The sequence below is a fragment of the Theobroma cacao genome, chromosome 3 (assembly GCF_053813885.1).
Source record: "Theobroma cacao isolate CCN51 chromosome 3, ASM5381388v1, whole genome shotgun sequence".
Classification (NCBI taxonomy): Eukaryota; Viridiplantae; Streptophyta; class Magnoliopsida; order Malvales; family Malvaceae; genus Theobroma; species Theobroma cacao.
The window spans coordinates 34,672,526-34,697,093 of NC_142641.1; the positions used below are offsets into that span (position 1 = coordinate 34,672,526).

General features: G+C 35.6%; 4 protein-coding genes across 4 annotated transcripts; 3 read left to right on the plus strand and 1 right to left on the minus strand.

Annotated features, from left to right (window-relative positions):
• Positions 1–2,971: 2,971 nt before the first annotated feature.
• Positions 2,972–4,732, minus strand: LOC18604918 (uncharacterized). Its single transcript, XM_018117080.2, has 5 exons — positions 4,625–4,732; positions 4,449–4,522; positions 4,196–4,337; positions 3,628–3,689; positions 2,972–3,539 (listed from the first exon to the last, which is right to left on the minus strand). Exons 1-5 carry the CDS (start codon positions 4,701–4,703, stop codon positions 3,210–3,212), a joined length of 687 nt encoding a protein of 228 aa, XP_017972569.2. The 5' UTR covers positions 4,704–4,732; the 3' UTR covers positions 2,972–3,209.
• A 6,780-nt stretch (positions 4,733–11,512) lies between these two features.
• LOC18604919 (transducin family protein / WD-40 repeat family protein) lies at positions 11,513–17,645 on the plus strand. Its single transcript, XM_007037622.3, has 12 exons — positions 11,513–11,898; positions 12,626–13,740; positions 13,936–14,112; positions 14,270–14,383; positions 15,160–15,264; positions 15,450–15,584; positions 15,661–15,716; positions 15,827–15,929; positions 16,003–16,119; positions 16,347–16,473; positions 16,609–16,739; positions 16,832–17,645. The coding sequence occupies exons 1-12, from the start codon at positions 11,625–11,627 to the stop codon at positions 17,360–17,362; spliced, it is 2,985 nt and encodes a 994-aa protein (XP_007037684.3). The 5' UTR covers positions 11,513–11,624; the 3' UTR covers positions 17,363–17,645.
• A 572-nt stretch (positions 17,646–18,217) lies between these two features.
• Positions 18,218–20,040, plus strand: LOC18604920 (uncharacterized). Its single transcript, XM_007037624.3, has one exon. It carries the CDS (start codon positions 18,289–18,291, stop codon positions 19,708–19,710), a length of 1,422 nt encoding a protein of 473 aa, XP_007037686.3. The 5' UTR covers positions 18,218–18,288; the 3' UTR covers positions 19,711–20,040.
• A 3,765-nt stretch (positions 20,041–23,805) lies between these two features.
• Positions 23,806–24,463, plus strand: LOC18604921 (basic leucine zipper 25). Its single transcript, XM_007037627.3, has one exon. It carries the CDS (start codon positions 23,806–23,808, stop codon positions 24,403–24,405), a length of 600 nt encoding a protein of 199 aa, XP_007037689.3. The 3' UTR covers positions 24,406–24,463.
• The last annotated feature ends 105 nt before the right edge of the window (positions 24,464–24,568 follow it).

Consider the following 24,568-nt stretch of genomic DNA (forward strand, 5'->3'; position numbering starts at 1 on the left):
TAAAAAAATTGAATCCCTTTCAAAAGAAATATATGGAAAAACGTTATTTGCAAGCACAAAATTGAATAAAACACCATGTAATGAATCAATAAATATAAAATTGAAATCTAAAGAATTAATAAAAAAAACTTACAAAAAGTACTCGGCAAAGGTGAAAGTAAAGTAAAAGAGGAGTAGGTAGCCAAAACAAGTAAAAGTGGAGTCGGCAGCAAACAAGAAAAAAACCTGCCATGATAATTTTTTTTTAATTTTTAAAGTAACATTAACAGCTAGTGTTAAAATTTTTGGCATTGCCGTTTTAACATCCCATTAAAGGATAGGACATATGGCAAAAATTTAGAGAGGAGGCACGGATGGGGGCACAAAAAGGAGACAGAGGATTTGTATCCAATTTATCCACACCTCTTTCTTTCTCTTTTTTTCTTGTTCTTTTTCTTTTGTTTTTTTATTTTACTTTTTTTTTCTATAACTCAATAGTGAAACACACTTCATCTCTCAAAAGAAATTTATGAGCTTGGACAAGGAAGGACGAGAATTACTCACTACCATTGTGTGAAATTAAGAAAATGCAAAGTTTTCTTTTATCTTATACTTTCTATTTATATTATTTAACTATTTATATATTTAACCATTATGTGAAATTTTGTATATTGTATTTAATTATTTATATTTTATGCATTATAATTTTATATTTAATATTTTAAATTTAAATAGAAATAAAATAAGAATATTCGATGTTTATGACATTAATTTTTTTTTCAGGTTTGATTAAAGTATGAATAAATTGAAAACAATTGACAACTTAAAAAAAAAAAGATACAAATCGTCCAAATGATTCTCTTATATTTAAAAGACCAAGTCTCAATGCTTGAACTTATTAATAAGAGCAATGAATCAAAATGTGCAAGGTTCAATCTTCAATAAATTGTTGTTTAAATTCAATGTATTAATAGCATCCGAATATTTAGCTTCTTGGTCAGGGTTCGATCTCTTCTAAAAAAAAGCAAAATTCGAATCTACCTTCCCTAAATATAAAAAAAATTTCAACGTATTAATTTTATAAATTTTTAGTCTTTATTTCTCTTTGTTTTTGACCTTCATATTGGCTAGTTCCGTCCCAACTAGCAGATTTTGCCCCAAGTAGGAGACTATGCTGCTGAGGAATGTCTGCTCGGGATGGTGAACGTGTTTGGGTGCGAAGGATGGTGCTGCCGGTGTCAAGGATTCGAGATTCTGCAAATGAAGGTATTACTTTTATGATGATTTATGGTCGGTTAATGGCTTTAACAACAGGTGAGCTTCACCCACATTAGCAGAGAAGCCAACCATATAGCATTTTAGCTGACAGGCTTGCCAAAGTTGGGGTCATCAGGCAGGGGTACTTCTCATCTCTCTTTTAATGCTGTCAATTTTCCTATGTTTTGGATCATGTTGCTGATGCTCTTTCTCCCTTCCCAATCACTGGTTCATGGATCCTTTCTGACAGGCTTGAGCTTTTGCTAGGAAAATTATGATTTCTCATTCTACGTTTTTGGCTTCTTCTGTTGCAAGCCAAGTTGTGATTGATTGTTGGACGTCGGTATTGTATTGGTTGTCTGTCCCCGGGCCAGTGTTTTGCTATGGTATTTGTTTGCGTTGAAATTGCAGTATACTGCTGCCAGAATGCTCTTATTTTTTGGCTTTAGTGTGAACGTGTAATCTAGACGACAGGGGTGGCTCTCTCTTTTAAGTCGTTGATTAGTTTTGCTGGGAAGGCATATGACTTCATGTCATCATTCCTCTCCAATTCCCTTACTAAGCAATTGATGAAATTCTCTTGCCATTAAAAAAAAAACAGCCTCTGTTCTGTAAACTAATAACAGGGATGAGCGAAGTATAAAACCAGTTGAAGAAGGATCTAAAAAACTTGCTCCTTGCCATTGTTGATTAATTACAAAGACTTTTTATTCTCTTAGTTTGGCTATATATGTTTTTGTTTTCTGGTTTGATATTCATCAGGGAGTCTGTAACGCTTTTTCTGTATTGTCCTTGGGCTAACGTGTATGATGTCATTTTGTTTTGGTGGGATATACCTGGGCATTTTTAGGTATATTGTCTAGTTTCTTGTGTTCTTCCATCAATTTGATGGTGGAATATTTTTTATTCAACTTAGCTTAATGAAAGCATATTATCATTTTTCAAAAAAGAAAAAAAAAAACAGATAGAGCCAGGAAGTGGCACTTCTTTTTTGAATAACCTGTTTAATGAGAAATTTTTGGTGTAAACGATTAATATCGATCTCCTCAAGTTGTCCCATGAACTTGATGTCCATTTCAATTAAAAGCGCCAGCAGCATTAGAGAATCAGTGTTTGGAAGACCCTTGGAAGATTATTTCTATTACAGTAGCTAGTCTACTAGCTAAGATTATTTCTGTTACAGCAGCAGCTATTCTAATTGCTTTTCATATATTCTGGGGCAGACAGCATATATGGTACAGTGGTTTAGCGTTTTCCCGGCTCTTATTAATGCAGCACATGCTGGAACCGTTTCTGGGGAGATATAACCATGTCAATGCATATGTAAATGCTTCATTAGCTCATTCTCTGAAATTTCTACTCTGCTTCTGCTTTTCTATCTACATTTCGCTTTATAAATAAATGAACGGTATACTATGCTGTTGAACTGCTTCAAATTGATGAGTTCAATCTCTGTGTTTCACTTGAATATAATCTAATCCGTCCTGTACCCCCAAAAAGAACTAATTCTAATCTGCCTTATGGCCCTCCTGACCATAACGAGCTCACTTAAAAATGTATTAACTAAAGACTGCATAATCGGGACAACAGTATCTCATGGTGAATTGTGGCTGCTTCTCATGTCAATTCAAATTTGACTTATCTTAAGTCCTTTGACAAGATTTGGCCTATCATTGAGATCATCATGTTGCCTGGCTTTCTCAGAGACCATAACCAGATATGAAAACGAGAAAACTTCCATCATCTAATAACTTAGAAAACAAGCATGCTAAAATCACTTGATGTGGTCTTCTGAGCTCACACAACAACCTCACAGGGCAAAAAGACAATAGCACTGCACTAATTAATATGGTCCCTAAAAATTGCCTCATTTATAAGGCATAAATAAGCAAAGAAGGGCAAAACGAAGAAGAAAATAAGGCTACTAGGAGTTGTAACTGTGTAGGATTAAAATTTTGAAACAGAAGAAAATCTCACGGAATTGCTTGTTTTTGATCCAGAGGCTCATAATTGTGGACAGGAGGCTTCGTAGGTGGTATCCGGTAGTCTTCGTTCATAAAATTCAATAAATCTCTGGCAGCTTCAAGAAGCTTTTTGGATTGATGTTTCTCAAGGGAATTATCAGAATCTCGGGGAACTAGTTTTGGGGACCTTGAGAAACATTCCGAGCTGCCCTTGTCAGAAACAGGCTTGGAATATTGGAAGCAGAGCTGGTTTCTACTTGGGAGTTTAACTGAATGCTTCCTAGAAGCTTCTGGGGTTGCAGAGCTTAGGAAGTTTGCCTTCAACATGTTTCTGTCATCCTAGGTAATCATAAAAAATGTTATTCAAAAAGGAACAAGAAAAGAAATGACAAATTTATCAATTGCCTGCGAGCTAGAGATCAGGAACCTGATAATTGAACTTCTCTTGTGAGCTCCCAATCTGGTTGTTTAAAGCATTTGTAACCTTTCCTGCATCAAAACGTTGAAAAATTCAAATTGAACCAACAAACAAACCCTTTATTCCAGATTGAGCAGTCTCAAATGAACTAAACAGTTAACGCAATTGCACACCCTCACTCTGCCTTATGCACAATGGAGAAAGAATAAGCTTTTGTTGCACCACGAAATGTGAAATTCTTTTAAACATTCAATTACTATTGCATGCATACAAGTATGATATTTTCCGCACCTGTGTTCACTAGCATTCCCTATATCAAAAAGAAAGAAAGAAAAAATTCCGGAAGCAAAATTGGGAGGTTAACAAAAAGGGAGCTCTATCCTAAAGAATCTCACTTCATTTCCTCAGTTATTCTTAGGCGGATGGGATTTTGGGACATGATAATCAGCGCTAAAAGCTGTAAGACCAGCCTTGTTGGCCTTCCCATGGCGATGAGGATTTCTATTTCTCAGTTTACAATTTACGTTCAAAATTCCTTTCCCTCTATGGCTATTTTGTCCAACAGATTGATCTGCACCTGTAATCTTTGCACTCTCTTCTCCATCCGAACCTTCCACTGTCACTGTCTTTTTATCCAAACCCCATTTTAACATCATTTTCCTTCCTTCAAGCCTAGAATTCCCTACTTCTGCTGCCGCAGGCACAGCATCATAAACTTCCTGGTAAGAAATCCATTTTTAGGATATTAAAAACTTTGAGTTCCCTGTATAAATATAGTAGTAATGAAAAGAATACCATTCTGACAATTATTCAATAAGTAATAACTTTACCTTTCCTAATTTGGCCGGGTTTTTTCTTGCTGGTTCAATAACACATCCATGTGCAGCCAATATTCTCTTCAGAACTGCAAGAAGATCAAGAAATTAACATTCACCTTTCCTGTTAAAAGGGAAAAAAACAAACAAAAAAAAAAAAAAGCTTGAGAAGAAGGTATATGCTCATATACCTTGGCTATCTGCAGCTGACTCTCCTGTAAGAACCAAAATGAACACAAGTACAAAGCCAAAAAACCTTATGGACACCATTTTTGTTTTTCTTTCTTTAGGAATATTTGTGTCCAAGAACAAAAGAGAGGAATCATTTGAAAGGGAAGATGGTCTTTATAAAGATTCAAAGCCCAGGTCAAAGCTAGAGTTCCAACACTCACTTGTTCTTTGATAAAATCTAGTAATATTCAATTCCATGCATTTACTTGGGGATGATGATAGTTTAGAATATTGAGGGTCTCTTCCGTCCACGTTAAAAAAGAAAAAGTCTTTTACAGTCAAAGAACCGGTGCTAATGGCCTTCATATACTTTAAGAGACCTTTAGTCTTGCTTCTTGTTGGCTTTTCTTCAAATTTTCGGTTTTGAAATGAATTAATTAATAAACCATGGGCTTGGGATTTCAAGACATAATTTTGGTTTTGATTTCTTTGCTACTCAATTGCACTAACTTTTCTATTACTAGAAAAAGAAACAATTTGTTATTATCAATTGATGATCATTTAATCATTACAAAATGGCATAGCTATGAAACCATTGCGTTATGGGCTAAAATTTCAAAGTGGCTATTACCATTTTATAATGATTTATGATTTATGTGTTGATCGGTTGAATACCGTTTTATATAATAACGGAGCCACGCAGCAATTACAAATTTTGGCAGAGAAACCAATAAATTATTCATTAAATTGCATAGATAAATGTGCATAGATTTAAAAGATGCATATATCTATACTTTCATGCTATAATATATGATTAGTGACATGTCATATGAGGGTTTTCTTGATCATGGCATTCAATAGTCATGATCCTAGAATTGGACATGAATTACTTGCTAACCTTGGTTATAGATCATTGTATAGCCTTGTAGGCATGGAAAATTTGTTACTTTGTGGATCCTTTTTGAAAGAGAAGTAATTGTACATGTGCTTTTGTCATAAAATTAGTTTGTCTATATTTGCTTTGTGATTTTTTGCTTTAATACTTGCATTTATGAATAAGAAGAACGCATGACTCCTTTTCTGTGATTTATATATTAATGTTATAATGTTTATTTGCCACCGATTAATTAGATACTTTGTTATGTAAGAAATAAACATTATTTCAGATAACTTCAAATTAATTGAAGGAGTTATATAATGCCTAGTAATTTGTTAAAATGCTTTTTGTTTATTTGATGGAATGTTTCATATATTTAATGATTTGACATAAGCTTTGTAGCTAGCTTCGTAAGGTTATACATGGAATTATGATTATTCCTAAAGGCATGAACCATATGGTGGTGATGACTATAGTGTCAATGATTAAATAAAGTTACAAGTAAATTATCCACCACTTGAGTTCGCATGAAAGTCTCAAAAGGAGACTATCTAAAAGTTTTGAAACTTTTTTCTTAAAAAAAAGGAAATGTCGAGCTATTAAATGTTTGCTAGTAATCTTTCAAGAAGGGTGAGTTGAAGAGTTCTTAGTGTGTGTATATATATATATATATATATATATACACCAAATAGGGAAAAGATAAAAGTAAGATAAAATAATTAATATAAATGATAAATATGATAATTGAAATAGAAGGGAATTCTTTAATAAAAGAATTGATAGCTTTTAAATAAAAAATGATGTTCACGCACTAAAAGTCGAGTTTCATCTTTCTTTTGTTTGTTACTCATAATTTTCTAATAGGGGAAACTCAAAGTATGAAACGTACAGGTGGTGTTCAAGCTTTTGAACGAAAGCTGAAAATGTTGAAAATGGTTGGTAATTTTTTTTTTTCTTTTTTATAGTTTTACTACAAATCATGCTACGAAAAGCCTATGATCGCGTGAAATGGAAGATACGAGTGTTCGGTGCTTGTCTGCCGCCATGCATGCAACGAGGAGAGGTTGTTTGGAGGCCAAGTTTTGCCAAACACAAAACCCTAGGGCCCTTCAATTTTCAATTGTTTTGGAACTCTACCCCTTATAATTATATGCTTTTAACAGTTTGAGCCTTTGTCCTGGTGCTTTTGTTTGCATCAATATGATCAGCTGTAAAGGTAGGTAAAATGGGATTCCTAGCAGCCCCAACTTGGCGTCTGGCACAGTTTCTTATGACAGCGGAAGGCTGGAGTAGGGTTAAGAAAAAAATATAGGACCACTATAGTTTAACAAGTTCAATTTCCATTCAAATTTACTTTGATTGAATAATGTTTGATGGGTTTGATTTAGCTTAGCATGTAGCTTTGACTGAGATTCGGACTTACGTTGGGAATCACGATAATTTTTGGAAAGACTCGCCAACCTAAAACTATAAAATATACATGCATATATAAATCACTCTGGTTGGAAAATCTTTAAAGAATAATCACTTTATCAATTCAACTAATTCTACTAATCTTGATCTTCTGACAATGTTTAGAGGCAGTTAACAAATATTTGACCCTCTCATTAATCACTATATATAGTACAAAGTATAAAATTTATTTTTTTGGTACATATATATAATTAGTTGTACTGATTTCTTCCAAAAACAAAAATTAGTTGAACTGATAGTAATTAGGACAGATATATGATCATATGTTTGGTTCTCTCCCCTTTTTAATTTTTAAAGTAGTAAAAGAAAGGCAAAATTAAGTGTATAGATTTAAAGATATTTGATTTATTTATATATATACGTATACGTATTTATAAAAATTAGCATTTCAGTTGGGGTATGAAACCAAACCCAAATCTAATTAAGTTTGGTGGTTGCTTATAAAGTTTGGTTCTTGGGCATATAGACTAAAATAGGAAATAACCCTAGGAAACATGTGAAAGTTGTAGGCTGCATGGAATCACTAATAAACCTAGCTAGCAGTCATGATTAACAGCAATAAACAGTGGATTAATTTATGATTGTTGGCTATATATCAAGTTTAGAACACGAGGTGATCGTATGTTGCTAGAGCTAGATCGGTAGGGTCAACATAAACTTAAAATCGGTTTTGTTTAATGCATTAAACATATTGTTCACATTTTTTTACTTACATCGGAAATTGAATCACAAGGCGCGGGATAGTCGGCTAAGCCATGTGCGTGCTCAAAGTTTCTTTTGTTCGTTAATTAACTTAATTTTTAATTTTAGGTAAATTAGTTAGGGTTAAAGTGAGTTAATTAATGAGCATTAATGGGCGAGTATATATGCTACTAATTATCATGCTAAAAAATTATGAAGTGGTATGTTCTTAGTGGATGCTTAAAAAATAAAAGCTCACTTTTTAGGAAGACCTTAATTTACTTTAAATTCATTTTTTTATATATTTTGTTTTTAACTTTCATCCTCAAAATTCGAATATAAAATTTTCAAATTAGAATCTTAAATTCTAATTGTTCAAGTAGCTAGCTCTTGGGGGACTATTGTTAAATATGAATTAGATTTGTTATTATTCAAAGAAAATTATGAATTACCCAGGAAAGAAAAAGAGGTAAGGAAAAAACATGTAATGACAACAACAATCTTTTCTATTATATTTAATTGATTGAATATATGATTTAGAATGCCTTTAAGTATACATAAATTCAAGTTCACTAGATTTGATATTGCGAACACATGAGAAAGTTTAACCTAATTTTCATAGTCTAGTTTATATCAGTTCAAAGGATCCAATCATGCAAATAAAGAAAACAATGAGCATGAAACACATGCTCAAGATGTTTTCAATTATTAATTATGCATACCAATGTCATTTCCTCTAACTATAGTCAAAGTTCTTTTTTTTTTATTTATAAAATTATAAGTTTTTTATAAACTCCGTGACACGACTTACAAAATATTCATAGAATTTTGTAGTTATATATACACTAACCATTAAAATTACCATAGATAAATGTCTTCTTAACTGAACGGCTGGCCTCTTACTTTGTTTTGCATGTATGTTTCAAACATGTTAATTTACCGACAAACAAATGAATACTAAGATACAAAGACGAATGGGATGTTAGGTTTGTGATGGAAAATTCTAAAAGGGAAATGCCTTAGGAAGAATTGGTAATTGTCCTTATTTTTTTTATTTAATTCTCATAAAGAGAAGGAGAATTTAATTCAACTCTTCAAATGCGATACATGTATTTATAATTAAATCAAAGATTAAGCTACATTCTCATTGTTTTCTGTTTAAGATTAAGAGCATATATATAGTTATGTACCCTAATTTGTACGGGAAAGGAGCTATCAAGTTTAGGGATTCTACATTCATATGGATGTGAAACTTGTGTAGCTTAAAGTTGGGGTTGAGAATAAGTTTTGGTTTGCGAGTTAGAATTCAAAGAGTTTGAAGGAGAGGGAAATTGGTTTGCCTTTACAGAACATGGTCACATGGAACTTTTACTTAGCTATATATGCATATATATTTTATTTTGATAAAGAATTGGACAGCAGGGGCGGAGGGTAAGCCAACATCGGCCACCCCAAAATTTTTAAAAATATTTATTTTTTATATATATTTTATCAATGACCCCCTTCAAAATTTTTGAAAATTTTTATTTATTATATATTATTAATGACCCACTCAAAATAATTTTTTTATTTAATAATTAATATAAATAAAAAACTCAAACAACCTTACAAATCTATTTAACTTCACCCTAATTTAAGTTTCTCTACACCTCTTTCTCTTTTTCTTCTTTTTCTCTTCTCTTTTGTCTCTTTTTATTTTTATTTCTCTTTTATTGTAACTCACCGTTAAAACACACCTTATTCTTCCAAAGAGATTTATGAGCTTGTGAGTTTGGATAAGAAAAGACAGAGATCACTTACCACCGTTGTATAAAATTAAGAAGAGGTAAAGTTTTCTTTTACCTTCTTCTTTCAATTTATATTATTTTGACTCTTCCGATTTCTACAGCAACTACGCAGAGAGTCTTTTCAACAATGTAAATTGTGAAAATAAGACTCCGGAACAAAATAGATGATGAGTTTCTTGCAGATAATTTAGTTGTTTATATTGAGAAAGATATTGTCAGTCTTTTCAGTACAGAGTTAATAATTGATGAATTTGAATCTAAGAAACATCGTCGAGCACAACTTTCTTAGATAACTATTATAAGTTTTTTTTATTTACATGTTATATAAAATTATTATCTATTATGAATATTTTGATCGTTGATTAAATTCAATATATTAGTTTTAAAAATTTTTAGCTTTTATTTTTTTTGTCTTTGGCCCCCCTAACAAAAATTGACTAGTTCTGCCCCTGTTGGACAGTTTATTTACGTGCAGGATGTCTTGCAAATGCATTTCCAGCCCTTGTTATGCTGTCCATGGCAAAGATTAATAATAGTTGCCACTTGGCATTTAGCCCTGTTGATACAAAAACTCAATCACCTTTCCCAGTATAGACAATAACAGCAGTGAACAACGTCAGTTGCCTTCCAAAAGATCAAAAAGACACTCGTGCACAGCCATACAAAGCTGGCCACAACACAGACTCATCAACCCGAACAATGCTAAACCTATTTAATTATTCAATCTGAACGTGGCCAATTCCAGCATTCTCAATACAGCTCTCGCTATTCCTGATGCTATCTTGCTGGACTACCATCATCATATCCCGTACCCTTTGGACTCCTTTAGCTAATTGATAAGTTAAACCATTAACTTCACGAAGCGTATGTTGGATTTGCCGCCTGCTAATCTGAGTTTATAGATTCAATTTACAGCATGAAGTTGAACAATTTCCAAGGAGTGGAAATAAGATTGAGTACTCAACTAACAGCATTTACCAAATTGCTCTCCACTAGCAGACAATGAGAATGAGACCATTGTCAGGCGGCAAAGACAATAAACGTCTCCCTCATGACCAAAAACTCTGGCATAGTTGGAATCCATAATCTGTATATATATTGTTTTAGAAAATATTATTTTCTCCCTACCTTTGTCGTCACGGAAGACACCTCCTGTGTCACCTTCTCCTGGTCTCCCTTTAGATGAACCGTCAACATTAAATTTCATTAGTAACGACACCCACCCAATGTGCTTCCTTGGCAGCTTGAACTGTTGAGGTTACTTCCGTGATTGATGTTATGTCAGTTGGGCATTTGACGTTATACCACCCTGCAACTCTGAACCTAATGATGTCAAAAGCTTGTTCCGCATCCCAAATTTCTTCTGGTTCCGTTACGATAAAGACTAATCATAGTTCTCCTTTTTAAAGGGTAAATGCTTCCTTTGCTCTCATAGTCATAGGCAGAACAACAGTTAAATCGTAGTATATAATTTGCTCAGTAGTTCCTATACGTCACCCTTTTTAGCATTTTCTTATATAATGGAATAAATAGTAAATTATATCATTTTAGGTTAAGAAACTCTTAAATTATCCACTAAAAAATAAGTAAAAATTTTTTCTGATAGAGAGTCAATAATATATAATTTCAAAGAGATATTGTTATGATGAATGATCATCTAATAGATATATTGATTGGTTTTATAATGAAACTGAGAGAGAGTACAGTTTCAGTCTCGATTAATCAGCTCCTTAATATCTTGTAGTAAATGGGCATTTTCAATAACGATTGGTAAATAGTAATTCGGATTTCCCTTCTCAAATGAAAATAGAAAATGGTTCAGGAGGGTCCAATACCCACTTAAAAAAAGGTTAGCTGTTGGGTTAAAGGCAGCATAATGCTGGATCCAAAAATGAGAGCTGAATCCGACGCAAAGGAAGGCCCATAGGCCCCAAACAACAAAGCAAATATTCTAGGCTGAACCTAATGAAAAGGGCGGCCCACAGGCCCCATACGACGATAACCAGTGTCTTTGCTTCCTTCAATTTCCCCATTCTTACCCGCGAAATCCAAAATGCACGACTTCATTTCCCGCCAAAGAAAAACAACCCAAGCCAAAACCAGATCCACTTTACTCGACTGTAAACTGAAAAGCACCAGCACAAGCAGAGAACAAAAAAAGCGCCAAAACCCTCCATTTCCACCGCCCCCAAAGCCTCCGCCATGAAAATCAAATCACTGAAACTAAGGGAAGCCCACAAGGGAAGTGCCAATGCCTCATTCTGCTCCATCTTGTGGGACCTCAATGCCCACCATTTGGTGACTGCTTCGTCATCTGAACCCTCTATTTCTATTCACGATCCTCTTCTCCCTTCCAATCCGCCGCGGGTTCTTCGCCACCACCGCGATGGGGTCACCGCCTTGGCTCTCAGCCCCAACTCTACTTGTCTTTCCTCTGGATCTATTGATCATTCCGTTAAGCTTTATAAATTCCCTGGTATTCATTTCTTTGTTTTTCTTTTTAAGTTTTTCTGAGTTTGTTTTTTAGAGATGGGTAGCTTTTTCTTTCCTACTCTCTTTTGATATGAGTATTTGTTGTAATTAAGAAATATTTGGTTTAATGGGTAGAATTTGGTTTGGTTTGCTTGATAATGTCTGAAAAAGTTGAAATTGTTTTGGGATTTTATTTTGCTTTTTGAAATTTAATGTAACCCCCCTTTATTCGTTTTTGTATTTTCTATTTCATTTTCTTGTTGCAATTTTGTTTGTGGTAGGTTTCTCAACTGGTTAGAAATTTGTTTGATTTCTTAGAACAACTTCAAATAGGTTTAAGATAGAATTTTGTTTCTTGGCGTAAAGTTTCTCACTTAAGACTTAAAAAGTTAGATTATTGTAGGTTCTTGAAAGGATTGTTTGCTCCCTTTATGTGAAATCTTTTTCTCTTAATTTCATGGTGCTGCTGTTATCTCTAGACATCAGTTAACTTATTTGAACTGGATTATTAAATGGTTTTATATTTCCAGTACACACAAACACACATGTTCTCTTATTACCCAGTATCCTTGACTATTTCTTTAGCTATGGAAAATTTCAATTATCCATCTAAATAATTCAATGCAGGACAAAACTTCCTTTTCCCCTTCTTCTTGTCCCTCCTTTTCGTTTTCACTTCTTGTTCTGTTGTTATTCTTGCCTGACTAAAATTTAATGGTCTTTTTTGTCAGGTGGAGAGTTTGAGACTAATATCACCAGGTTCACACTGCCAATTCGTGCACTTGCCTTTAACAAATCAGGGAGCATGCTGGCAGCTGCTGGTGATGATGAGGGCATTAAACTTATTAATACAATTGATGGTTCAATTGCTAGGGTTCTTAAAGGGCATAGAGGACCTGTCACAGGTTTAGCTTTTGATCCAAATGGAGAGTACTTGGCATCAATTGATTCCATTGGAACTGTCATATATTGGGAACTCCAGTCTGGAAGAACATTATATACCCTCAAAGGTGTAGCTCCTGACACTGGCTCAGATACTTCGATTTTAAATGTTCTTAGCTGGAGTCCTGATGGCGAGACCTTAGCTGTCCCTGGTTTAAAAAATGACATAGTGATGTATGATAGGGACACGGCAGAAAAGCTGTTTACCTTGAGAGGTGATCATACACAGCCTATATGTTTCATGTCTTGGTCACCTAATGGGAAGTACATGGCTACTTCTAGTTTGGATAAGCAAATTTTGATCTGGGATGTTAACCGGAAGCAGGATATTGACAGGCAGAAATTTGACGACAGAATATGTTGTATGGCATGGAAGCCTATTGGAAATGCACTGGCTGTCATTGATGTCATGGGAAAGTATGGAGTGTGGGAATCAGTTGTTCCTTCCTCAATGAAGTCTCCTACAGAAGACATTCCTAGCTCTCGATCAAAGAACAGTAATGGGCTGCTCTTTTTTGATGAGGAGGATGAGGAGGATCAGGAGCTTAGCATGTCAGGTAGTTTAAGTGATCTTGGTGAGGATAGCCATGGTGAGTCTGAACCTCCTAGCAGAAAAAGATTGCGGAAACAGTCTGTAATTGATGATGATCAGCATGAAGATGTTTATAATGAGTTAAACTTGTGTACAAAAACTGAATACCGGAAAAAAGTGCATCGTATTAACAAGGAAAGTTCAGATAAAGAAAGAGATGGATCAAGAAGCATGATGGCATTTAGGCCAAAAATGCAGGAGGCTTTTCAGCCAGGTTCTACTCCACCACAGCCTGGAAAAAGGAATTTCTTGTGCTACAATATGCTTGGAAGTATAACTACAATTAAACACGATGAATATTCCCATATAGAGGTATTTCTTCCTGCCTTTTAATTCAATGCTTGCTTCACCATGTCCTTTCTTTTCTTTTGTGTGAGAAGTGGTTTGTGAATGTATAATTAGGCATTCTTTTTGTGGTTTTATTGCAAATTGAAGTTTGCAAGTAGTGAAAGAAATGCACGTCTCTTCTTCTGTTATGTGCTGATATTATATGCATGTTTGATGCAGATAGATTTTCATGATACTAGCACAGGTCCACGAGTTCCACCAATGACTGATTATTATGGTTTCACAATGGCTTCACTCAATGAAAATGGAAGTGTTTTTGCAAATCCATGCAAGGGCGAGAAGAACATGAGTACCCTCATGTATCGACCATTTAGCAGCTGGGCAAATAACAGTGAGGTTAGAGCAGTTACCTTCTCAAAACAATCTGTTTTCATGCTTTGCTTTTATGTGTTAGTTTGGATATGCATGTTCTTATCTTTGTAAATGTTCACGTCAGTGCATTTGATGTGAAGTTTCACAACATGATGACTTTTGGTACATATTGTGAACTCAGTGGTACATGCGATTTGAAGGTGAAGAAGTAAAAGCAGTTGCACTTGGTGGCACTTGGGTAGCTGCAGTGACAAGTCTTAATTTTCTTCGCATCTACACTGATGGTGGTTTGCAGGTTTGTCTACTTAACACTGTTTATTTAATGCTTTATGATATGATTGTTGTGTTAAGATGATTCAACTTGTTATAGCCTCCCGAATTTCCATTATAGGGATGGTAATTCCATCATTTCATAATTAGTTTATATTTGCATATCGGAGATAGCTGAAATGAAGTAAGTCATCTATAATCTAACAAATAGAAAGGGTCTGTTTGAATAAGTGAGGCCACTAGTGGTAATACTTAACTGGTTGGGTGGTTTAAGTTTGGCTTAAAAAGCTTCGTGAATAACAACAAATATTTTGAAGAAAACCCCAACAAAAGGAAAAAAATAAAAGAGAGGTTTAAGTCATTTCTTTCCCCTTTCCCACTTCTTAGTTTTGCCCATTTTCAGTGAACAGAAAAGAGTCAAAGAGTGATTGCAAAGCTTGATATGGACAATGATTAAACAGATTTTGATTCATTCTATACCAAACATTTCAGAGGATGTAGCTTGCTGTGTTTATCAAATTTATGGTAGCTCATAGATTTTAGCGGTTTGTGTTGATATCTAACCACAATAATGGATGGCAACTCTTGTGCAAAATTTGTGTTGGTTTGCAATTGCTAAGACTAGCTAATAGATGAATAAGTCAAATGACAGAAGCAGAAAAGGGATGGTGGCGACCAGTGTATGCTTCGTTGTTTAGGCAATGGTTTTTAATCAGAAAGCTAGTTATAAATAGTCTTCATAACTGAGGGTTTTGGTTTTATGCCTGTGCTCATCTTTTTTTCTAATGAACTTTATTGCAGAAACATATTCTCTCACTTAATGGGCCCGTGGTGACTGCAGCAGGCTTCAAAGATGAGCTAGCAATTGTTACCCATATTTCTGATTGTCTTCCATCTAATGAGCAGGTGTGTTACTATTGCTATGGGTTCTGTTACTTGGTACATAACTCAATAACGCCGCTAATATCAACATAGTAATATCTAAATCGATCCAACAACCTTGGTGACCAGAAATTTTTGGCAAATTAGTTAGAAGCTTTTTCTGAGCTCAGTACTTCATATGATAAGATTCTTTGTATTTAAACATGCAGATGCTAGAGTTTAGAATATTCAACATATCTAAAGGGACCCAACCCTTCAAAGGTCGTCTTCCGCTAACTCCTGGTTCATACCTAACATGGTTTGGGTTTACTGAAGAAGGCCAGTTAAGCTCTTATGATTCTAAGGTATTCTGAACTCTGTTTTCAAGTTATCATAATTACTGCATTTCTTTTGGATATTGAATCTTGAAAAAATATGCAGGGTGTGCTACGGGTTTTTACAAGCCAATATGGTGGCAATTGGCTTCCTCTTTTCAGGTTTAATATTCTTCTTTTAAAGATACAGAACAATTCTCTTAATTAATACAGCATATTACTATTTTAAATTTTGCAATATGCATGTAATAAATGTGCATTGTTCTTTGCAGTGCAAGCAAAGAGAGGAAGTCTGGTGAAAACTATTGGGTGGTTGGGTTGAATGCGAGCAAGTTGTTCTGTATTGTTTGTAAAAATCCAGATTCTTTCCCACAGGTAATAGCTCATCATCTCCACTTCTGCTTTTTGTGTTTAAACCAGTGCTTTATGGCCATTCTCTCCTGTTCAGGTGCTCCCTAAACCGGTTCTTACTCTGCTAAACCTGTCCTTTCCTCTTGCATCCTCTGATCTCGGAGAAGAAGCCCTTGAAAATGAGTTTATGCTGAACAACCTGCATCTCTCACAGGTACTGTCCCCATTATATATTTATTATTTATTTTTGGCTTTTCAAGCTGTTATCAGTTAAGAAAGTACTTTTCCTTTCGTGCAGTTTTTGAGCAATAACTCTCTCTTATTATCTGGACGATTGATTTGCTTCAGATTTTTCTCCTCTTGTTAACTTATATGGAAGGTTCCCAACTTTTAATTAGGGCAGTTTGGTAGCTAACTTTTTTAGATGTATAAACCTTGCAGATTCAAAAAAGAATAGAAGTGATGGCTGATGAAGGCTTGGACACTACTCCTCTTGATGATGAGGCTTTTGACATAGAGGCAGCGCAAGATAGATGCATCTTCAGGCTCATTGCATCTTGCTGCAATGGTGAGTCTTTAAAATTTATAGAAACCCTTTCATCAGATGCAGTCTTTTTCCTTGCTTACACTTTGCATTATCTGACTTCTGAAAAAAATGAAGTATATTCTAACCAGTTAAACTTGTTTGTGGCGGTTCTTGCAGGTGACAAACTTGTTAGAGCTACTGAACTTGTGAAGCTTTTATCAGTTGAAAAATCAGTTAGAGGCGCCATACAGCTTGCCACTGCTCTGAAGCTTCCTATTTTGGCAGAACGATTCAACAATATACTCGAGGTAAGCCCTTTCATCTAAACAGACCTGACTTCTTTAAAAGTGCTAGCTAAAATTGTATCCTGATGTATTTTCTTATACCTTTCTATAAACAGGAAAGATTGCAAAGTAAAACTGAGGTTTTAAAAACCTCTCTCCCCAGATCAAAGCATGACCGTAACGTTAAAGCAGATGTTGCTGCCAGCATGGCCTTAACTGCAACTGAAAGAAGTGAGATTTCAGAACCAACTTTTTCATCATCTTCAGCTAAACTCTCAGCCCCACTTCTTATAAAGAAAGTAAAATCTTCGGATAGAGTTAAATTTGGAAAGCCAAAAACAGATGGTGATGAAACTGCATGTTTAGAGGACAGCAGGGAGGTGAACGACGCAGGGAAGAATGCTGGCCCTAGCCAGGTGAATAGTGTGAAGGAGGCGAAGAACTTACAAACTCAACGCCTTTCCAATCCATTTTTGAAGTTGCCGAATAATCAGGAAGAAAAGAAGGTTGAGGAGGTGATGTCTGAATCACAGTCACAGGGTCCATCCAATCCCTTTTTCAAGTCTTCAAACAAGGTCGGGGAAGCAACAGGGATACAGCAATCTTACCGTCCTTCTAATCCATTTTTGAAGTCGACAGCCAAGTGAAGTTCTGTTAGTTCCACAAGAAACATGGGCCAATTCAGGCAAAAGAGAAAGGGGAAACAGGCATCATCAGGCACAACCTAGGAGTATTTATGGGTCAGAATGTAGGGAAGAAATGCCTACTCTACAAACGCAAACTACATTACTTTGTTGGTAGGCCAAAAAAGAGAAAAAAAGGGTTGGCTTCTAGTCTCTGTAATTAAGAAGTGTATTTCAGAAGCAGCAGCCTATTTGTTTCTTCAAGCAGTAACCATTATAATAATCACAGTATGTTGTTTTTCATTAATCACAAAAGCAAGAAATGTCATTGTCTTAGTTTACAGTAAAATCCTTGAAATCCAAGTGACCATCAAAGCACAACAAGCTAGCTTGGATTGTACTTACTTTACATGACAGCTGCACCTTTCTCTATAGTTGTCTATTAAGTTACAAAGATTGTCCCCATTGAACGACTAGGATTTTTTTTTCTAAAGGTAATATTAATTTGTTTGATTTTCTATTTTCACAAATAGTAAGAAGGTAATAATTGTGAATGTCGGCTAATTTGATCTGACTACTGAACATTTTAATATTTTTTATTAATAATATTAATAAAAAAACATTTTTACTCATTCTCTTATCTTAAATAGCAAGCCTAAATAACACTCCTATAAAATAGAACTTTCACCAAACAAAATGAATGGCTAGCAATTTATGCTTTAAAAGTAAATAAAAACAAAAACAAAATGGTCTATACTCAAAATTATAAGGACAGAGTTGTAATTTCCTGACACAACCCCCCGCCCTTTTGACGTCACTTCTCCTACCAAATAAAAACGAAAACAATTTATTTTTTTTTTTCAGTTTTCAACTTTTTAAATTTGTTTCCCCTTCGCTTCTGTCTTCTATTTCAGCAAAAACAGAAAAAAAAAGAAAAAAGAAAAAAGAAAATGGCGTCCGTTTCTTTCCTACAACTTCACGAGCCGGAAGACGACGTCGTTAACCACCAGCAGCAGCAGCAGCAGCAGCACCACGAGCAAACCCTAAACCTGGATTCCCTACCTTATTGGTCTCACGATATCCACTTCTTCTCTTCGTCTTCCTCCGATCCCGATCTCCCTCACCAAGACGACGACGTTTCACTCCCCGATTCCCTCATTATCAACGGCCCCGATCTTTTCGACCGCCGCGAGAATCAAGTCAACTTCGTCATCGATCTCTTCCACCAACGCGTCGAGCAATCTCAGGTGATTTCCAATAATACCCCCAATAACAATACCAATTCGAATAACAACGGTAATACTATCAACAATGATGATGACATCAATGCCGTTGATTTGCCTTCTGATTCGTTAAACGAATCGGGTTTCGGTGTTATTGAGGGAAGTCATGAGCTAGATTTAGGATTAGTGTTAGGGTTTGATTCTATGGATACTAATGAGATTGATGTTAGCGGTGGCTACGACGACGATGACGATTTCTTTGTGGAAAGGAGGGTTTCCGGGTTGAGTTCTTGTGAGGCTGCTTCTAGTTTTAGTGGGGTTGAAAGGTTTGGGGATAGTATTCGGCTTGTGGGGTTTAGATCCGATTCGGAAGAGGATGAAGAGAATGGGGCCGTGGCGATCGATTTGAATTCAGGGGATGATTATGGAATTGATGATCATGTTAGTGATGGTTATGATGTTGATGCTGCTGATGATGATGTAAGTGTTAGCATTCCGCTTTGTTGGGATTCGCTTCAGTTGGAGGATCGTAGGGACACGAATGAGGATTTTGAGTGGGAGGAAGTGGATGGCAGGGTTGATGAGAGGGAGGTTTTAAGCGTGTTTGTTGATGCCGATGACGACGAGAACTCGGTTTCGCTTTCCATTTCCCCTGTTATTGCACCTGAAGATGTGGTTAGGTTTGAGAGGGCAGCTGGGTTGGGGAATTTGGGGTGGGAGGTTCTGTTGAATGCTAATAATTTGGAGACGAACCCTGAAATGGAGGAGAATGCTGAGCCATTTTTTGCAGATCGTGATGATTATATCTATACTGCAGAATATGAGATGTTGTTTGGACAGTTTACTGAGAATGATAATGCGTATATTGGAAGGCCTCCAGCTTCAAAATATGTAGTTGAGAATCTTCCTTCTGTGGTTGTGACTCAGGAGGACGTGGTTAACGGTAATGCGCTTTGTGCAGTTTGTAAGGATGAGGTTAACCTTGGTGAAAAGATGAAACAGTTGCCTTGTGCTCACCGCTACCATGGAGATTGCATTATACCCTGGCTAGGGATAAGGAATACCTGCCCTGTTTGTCGTCATGAGTTGCCTACAGATGATGCTGACTATGAAAGGAGGAGGTCCCTAGGAGCTAGTGGTGCACCCTAATGGTAATTTATGGTCTCATGGGATTTTGAAGCTTTTTGGTGAGCACTAGGTTGTTAAGAATGTAGATATTGTTGCTGGAGAGAGTGAATATGTCTTTGTGAGGATCATGTCGTTCTTCACAATTTTATAAGTATTTTATATGTTCTTTTAATCCTTTGTGTGGTATAAGAATGTCCAATGACTGAATTGTACCTTGAGGGTTTTTTGGTTGGAATAATTGTCCATTATTTATGCATTGACTATGGTTGTCCTGTCGCTGATATTGTTTTGCTTCAATTCTGTTTTGTCCTATCCCTAATACATGATCATCAGGATATCGTGTTATGTGAAGTAAGATATTTATTCTAATTTGTTTCTTTTCAATTTTAGCCAATATTCTCTGTACTTTTGCTGATATCACTTTTCAAGGAAGCTATGTTAATGAATGGAAATGGGTCTTGTTAATTTATTCAAGTTGGCAGTAGTTTGTCAGATGATTATTGTAAGAGATCAGCTGCAAAGATGCATGGTTCTTTCTTATTTAGACGAGCATGCATGATTCCCATGGGAATTTGATGATGTAACTCAATGAGAATAAATTTGTGGGAGGTGGTGTCAAGAAATACTTGGCAAAAGAAAATAGGGGGTTGAGATTTTAATCATTCATTAAAATGCTGGAGCATGCCCACATTTAATGACCTTGAACATGATGATTCTCTTCTTTTTACTCAGTTGTAGTGGTTTTGCGAACTATCTGGATATTTCAGCTTCTGTTGGAGGGTTGGAAGTAAATCTTTTGAAAAGCTTTATCCATGTTGCTTCAATGATGGGCTCTACACGCAGGATGTATTTTATTCTTAATGCAAAAATTGGCCTGATGGTAGTTGGGTTCTATCATTTCACTTAAGGTTGTAGTTGCAGCAAGTTGATCTCGCTTGTTGCCAAAATTGGTAGTTGTGAATGTCATCTTGGATCATGAATATGAAAACTTTTGTGGGTTTTATTGCTCCTGGTAGTTTCACTTGATGTCTTAAGTTGCAGCAAGTTGATCTTGCCCATTGTCAGACGTGATATTTGTTGTTGTTATCTTGGATAATGGATGAGAAAACTTTTGGCGGATCATCAAAAGCTGAGCTCTGCCCTTAAAATTTGTTATTTTCGTAGCTAGATTATTCCTTGTAGGTAAATGGCAATTCGAAAGTGGAGTGTGGTCAACTAAGACATTTTCCAGCTTGTCTAAATTCGCTGATCAAGGTACTTGAGAGTGCTTTATGGTATTTGAACCGCCCTGGCGGCTGACAACGCAAGTCTGTCCTCCTTTGCCATCAGAAATTAAGTTGTAATCCAACCTTGTCGGTCTTGGAGCAAAGGTTCTTCCAGTTTCCTCGTAGTATTGAGTCCTGCCTTCATCACCTAGCACAAAATATGTACTCGTGGATATCGGCAACATTCTGACGTTTGACTGAACATAATCGGCTTCTACAGAGCATCAGAGCCAATGAAATTTGCTCTCTACGGAAAAGGCGCCAATGTACTTTCAGTATAGCAAGCCAGCCAGCCCTTTAATTAATTAATTATTTTCTTTGGTGCAATTATGGTTTGATAATTTGGCATATTTTGGAGCCTAGTTTTCAAATAAATAAATAAAAAGGGGTGATCCAGTTTGAATCGTATGTGAGGAGGAGGCAGTTACCAAACTGGGCTTGTATCAAAACAGGTAGCCCGGTTCTGTGTCTACATGTTTCATGCCGTGAAACTAAAATTTCTTTGCAAGTTTCTCTAGCAGAAAGGCAACACAATGGCTTAACTAAATAACTAGGGATACGTTTCATTCACATAATAATGAAATAAAGACGGAATGGAGTAGTTAGTCAGCAAGAATACCAATATTTGATTGAAAAAGGTAATTTTAAAATAATAAAGGGATAAAAATATTTTTTATAATAATTTTTATTAAAATTTTTGGAATATTTAAATTCATTATCTTTTGGCAATAAATATGTTATAATTAAATTATAATTTAAAATGTTATCAATAAAGTATTAATATGATTTTATTTTTTTTCTATTTATTTTTCTTTTTTTCTTTTCTCTTTTCTAATTTTTTGTAAATCACTGGAGATTTTACCAACGCAATGGAGTCTCTATCTGAAGCTCCGATCTATGAAGGGAGAAAAGAGGGTTTTGGTGGTGTCGTCCGATGGTAGTAGCGGAGAAGGTTTAAGGAGAGAAAGGGTGAGGTGGATGAGAAAGAGAGAGAAGAGGAGGAAAATAAAAGGGTTTTATAACATAAGTTAAGTTTTATTTTATATATATATATATATATATAAGATAAGATAGTAATTTTATAAAATGATTACGAGTGCTTTTGTCAAAAAAATATTTTTAACTAATTTGGACCTGTGTGGAATATGCACAGGACGAATTTCAACTGGGTCATATTGCAACTACAACGACATGGTTTTATTACTGAGTTTGATTATTAATACCAATATCTTTAGAGTTGTTTTCGATCCACGTAGGGAGGGAGAAGGATGAAAAAGAAAAGGCAAAATTTGTTGCCTCCCAGCAACTCTAACCTCTCGACAAATAAAACGTATATATAATACAAAGTCATTTATACCTGCAACAACCATTATCTTCTCCATTGCTGCAACTGTCTATGGAATTTGCTTAAATGCACATTCCTTTTCTAGTAATTATACTTCTTGAATAACAAGTCACCTGCAAATGCCTTCAACTTCTGCTTATAACCCACCTACACTATTCCTTCTTTACACCTTCCCTAGATGAAGTGTCTCTTTTTTCTTTATAAAATCTTACTTAACGTGTGCCCTATGTGTTTGACAAATAGAAACTACGTAATAGTTCCAGTAAAGACAAGCTAGTTCACATCTATGGTTTCAATTAAAAGACAAATTAAGGACTTTCCAGAAAAGGCAGCAGGCTATATATTCTAGTAACTTAATATGCGAGGATGGTCTAAATTCCTACTTTTGCTTGCTTTTGGCTTTACGACTGAATTTAGGCAGCCTTAATTAGAAATTTACCTCATCCAAGAACAGATATCCCAATCCTCAAACGTTTTCTTGTACAAAAAGGCACGGCTTCCCAATTCCCAAACCATTTTTCTTTGGGGCCAGGCCAGCTTTCCCCTACTACTATGAATATACTATACACATGTGTATGGAAGACTAAATGAGTTCATTAACATTAAACATGCTTATCGACGCAGATATAAGCATGCTCCATATATAAAGTCTAATTGTTGAGTTTGTTTGCTAGAAGAAGCAAACCTAACCAAACCAATGTTGCAATTTGCAACCCTTATCACATTGACTTTCCAGACATTGGAGCACAGAAAAAAGTTGCACCTTGAGGGTATTTATGCAGAGGATTTCAAGGGAAGAGACCATTTTTGGTCATGATAATTGCTTTGTCCAATTCACTTTTCCCAACTTTGGATAGAAATAGTCACGTTCGAGTTACATGCTTGCATTTCTATTTGCTTGTGTCAAAATGTATGACTGACAATGCTTTTGAATCTAGAAGTATAGATGGCAATTCAAGTAAAAGGAGAGTTGAGGATAATAAAGTCTAATGAGAATACTAGGGGCTAAACCTAAAAGTAATATACCTGGCATTTCCCATATAGATAGAACTTCTCATCATCACATGATAAAGAGCACGTCCCGCAAAACATTATTGCCGAAAGTCATACTCAGGATTAACATAACTGACATGGAAGCATCAAAATTTCAACTTCTAACAGCCAAATGAGATTAACAAAAGTAACAAAGAGACCATGATTTTCATTGCTCAAAACATTTTAGAGGTATCAACCTTTCTTCCTCTTAGCAGCACACATTTATTTAACCTGTCAAAATTTGTCTTGTCCCTAGCTCATCCTTCTTTTAATTGTAATTCTAATATGCCTACCTACCCTATAAGCATCATTAATGAATTACAAGACGGACTGAAGAGAACCTGCATTTTAAAAGGAGTAGAATATGCTTGCACAACAAGAAACTCCTGTTAGATTGCTAAACTCTCACCTTTAAAAGCCCTGATTCCTTCTTCAAGCTCTCTCTCTCAGCCACCTAAATATTCAAGCCACATGGAAGCGCCTGATTTCGAGGCGCATCGTAATCAACCTCATGCAACCCCAATTCAAAGTTTCTTTGCTTTCTGTCCCTCACAGAAAACATACACCTCTGCAGCTCACCTAAACATGCAGTCGTTGGAAATTGCTGGAAACCGTAGCGTGCAACACGGAAACTCATCTCAGCATCCTGATTCCAGCACAAATTTCTCTAGCAGATTGTCACCCAATTCTCAAGTCCATTTCCCATTCCATTTATTCTCTCCAAACTCATCATCTCTCAGCACTGAAGATGAAGGAAGAGAATACCAACCAAGCATTGTTGATGACAAGAGGCTCAGGAGAATGATATCCAACAGAGAATCCGCACGAAGATCAAGAATGCGAAAGAAGCAGCAAATTGAAGAGCTGCAGTCACAGGTTGATCAACTTCAAACAATTAATCGTCAGCTTTCACAAAAGCTCATCAATCTGCTGGAGAGCAACCACGAGACCCTCCAAGAGAATGCTCAGCTAAAAGAGAGAGTTTCTACTCTTCACATGGTACTTGCCGATGTGTTTACACCTCCGAGGAATCTGGAAGATACATCCCTCGAGCATAAATCAGCTTCTTAGAGATGACGCCGCAATTCAATCGACTCTTTAGCAAGTTTCCTGGATTGACTGGTTAATCTTCGACATACCATAGTAATAGAGGTATCATCTAAATTGGAGTGTGTAACAACCACTTTTGAGGTTAAAATGGATGTAAACTTGCTTTGGAGCTGAGTCCTACGCG

Excerpts from the sequence above, each read along its gene's own strand:
- LOC18604919 (XM_007037622.3), top strand. The coding sequence starts at position 11,625 with ATGAAAATCAAATCACTGAAACTAAGGGAAGCCCACAAGGGAAGTGCC. Across the intron at positions 14,113-14,269 it reads GCTGGGCAAATAACAGTGAG|TGGTACATGCGATTTGAAGG; the intron begins GTTAGAGCAGTT and ends TTGTGAACTCAG. Across the intron at positions 15,717-15,826 it reads AATTGGCTTCCTCTTTTCAG|TGCAAGCAAAGAGAGGAAGT; the intron begins GTTTAATATTCT and ends TGTTCTTTGCAG.
- LOC18604921 (XM_007037627.3), top strand. The coding sequence starts at position 23,806 with ATGGAAGCGCCTGATTTCGAGGCGCATCGTAATCAACCTCATGCAACC.
- LOC18604920 (XM_007037624.3), top strand. The coding sequence starts at position 18,289 with ATGGCGTCCGTTTCTTTCCTACAACTTCACGAGCCGGAAGACGACGTC.
- LOC18604918 (XM_018117080.2), bottom strand. The coding sequence starts at position 4,703 with ATGGTGTCCATAAGGTTTTTTGGCTTTGTACTTGTGTTCATTTTGGTT. Across the intron at positions 4,338-4,448 it reads ACCCGGCCAAATTAGGAAAG|GAAGTTTATGATGCTGTGCC; the intron begins GTAAAGTTATTA and ends ATTTCTTACCAG. Across the intron at positions 3,690-4,195 it reads AGAGAGTGCAAAGATTACAG|GAAAGGTTACAAATGCTTTA; the intron begins GTGCAGATCAAT and ends GTTTTGATGCAG.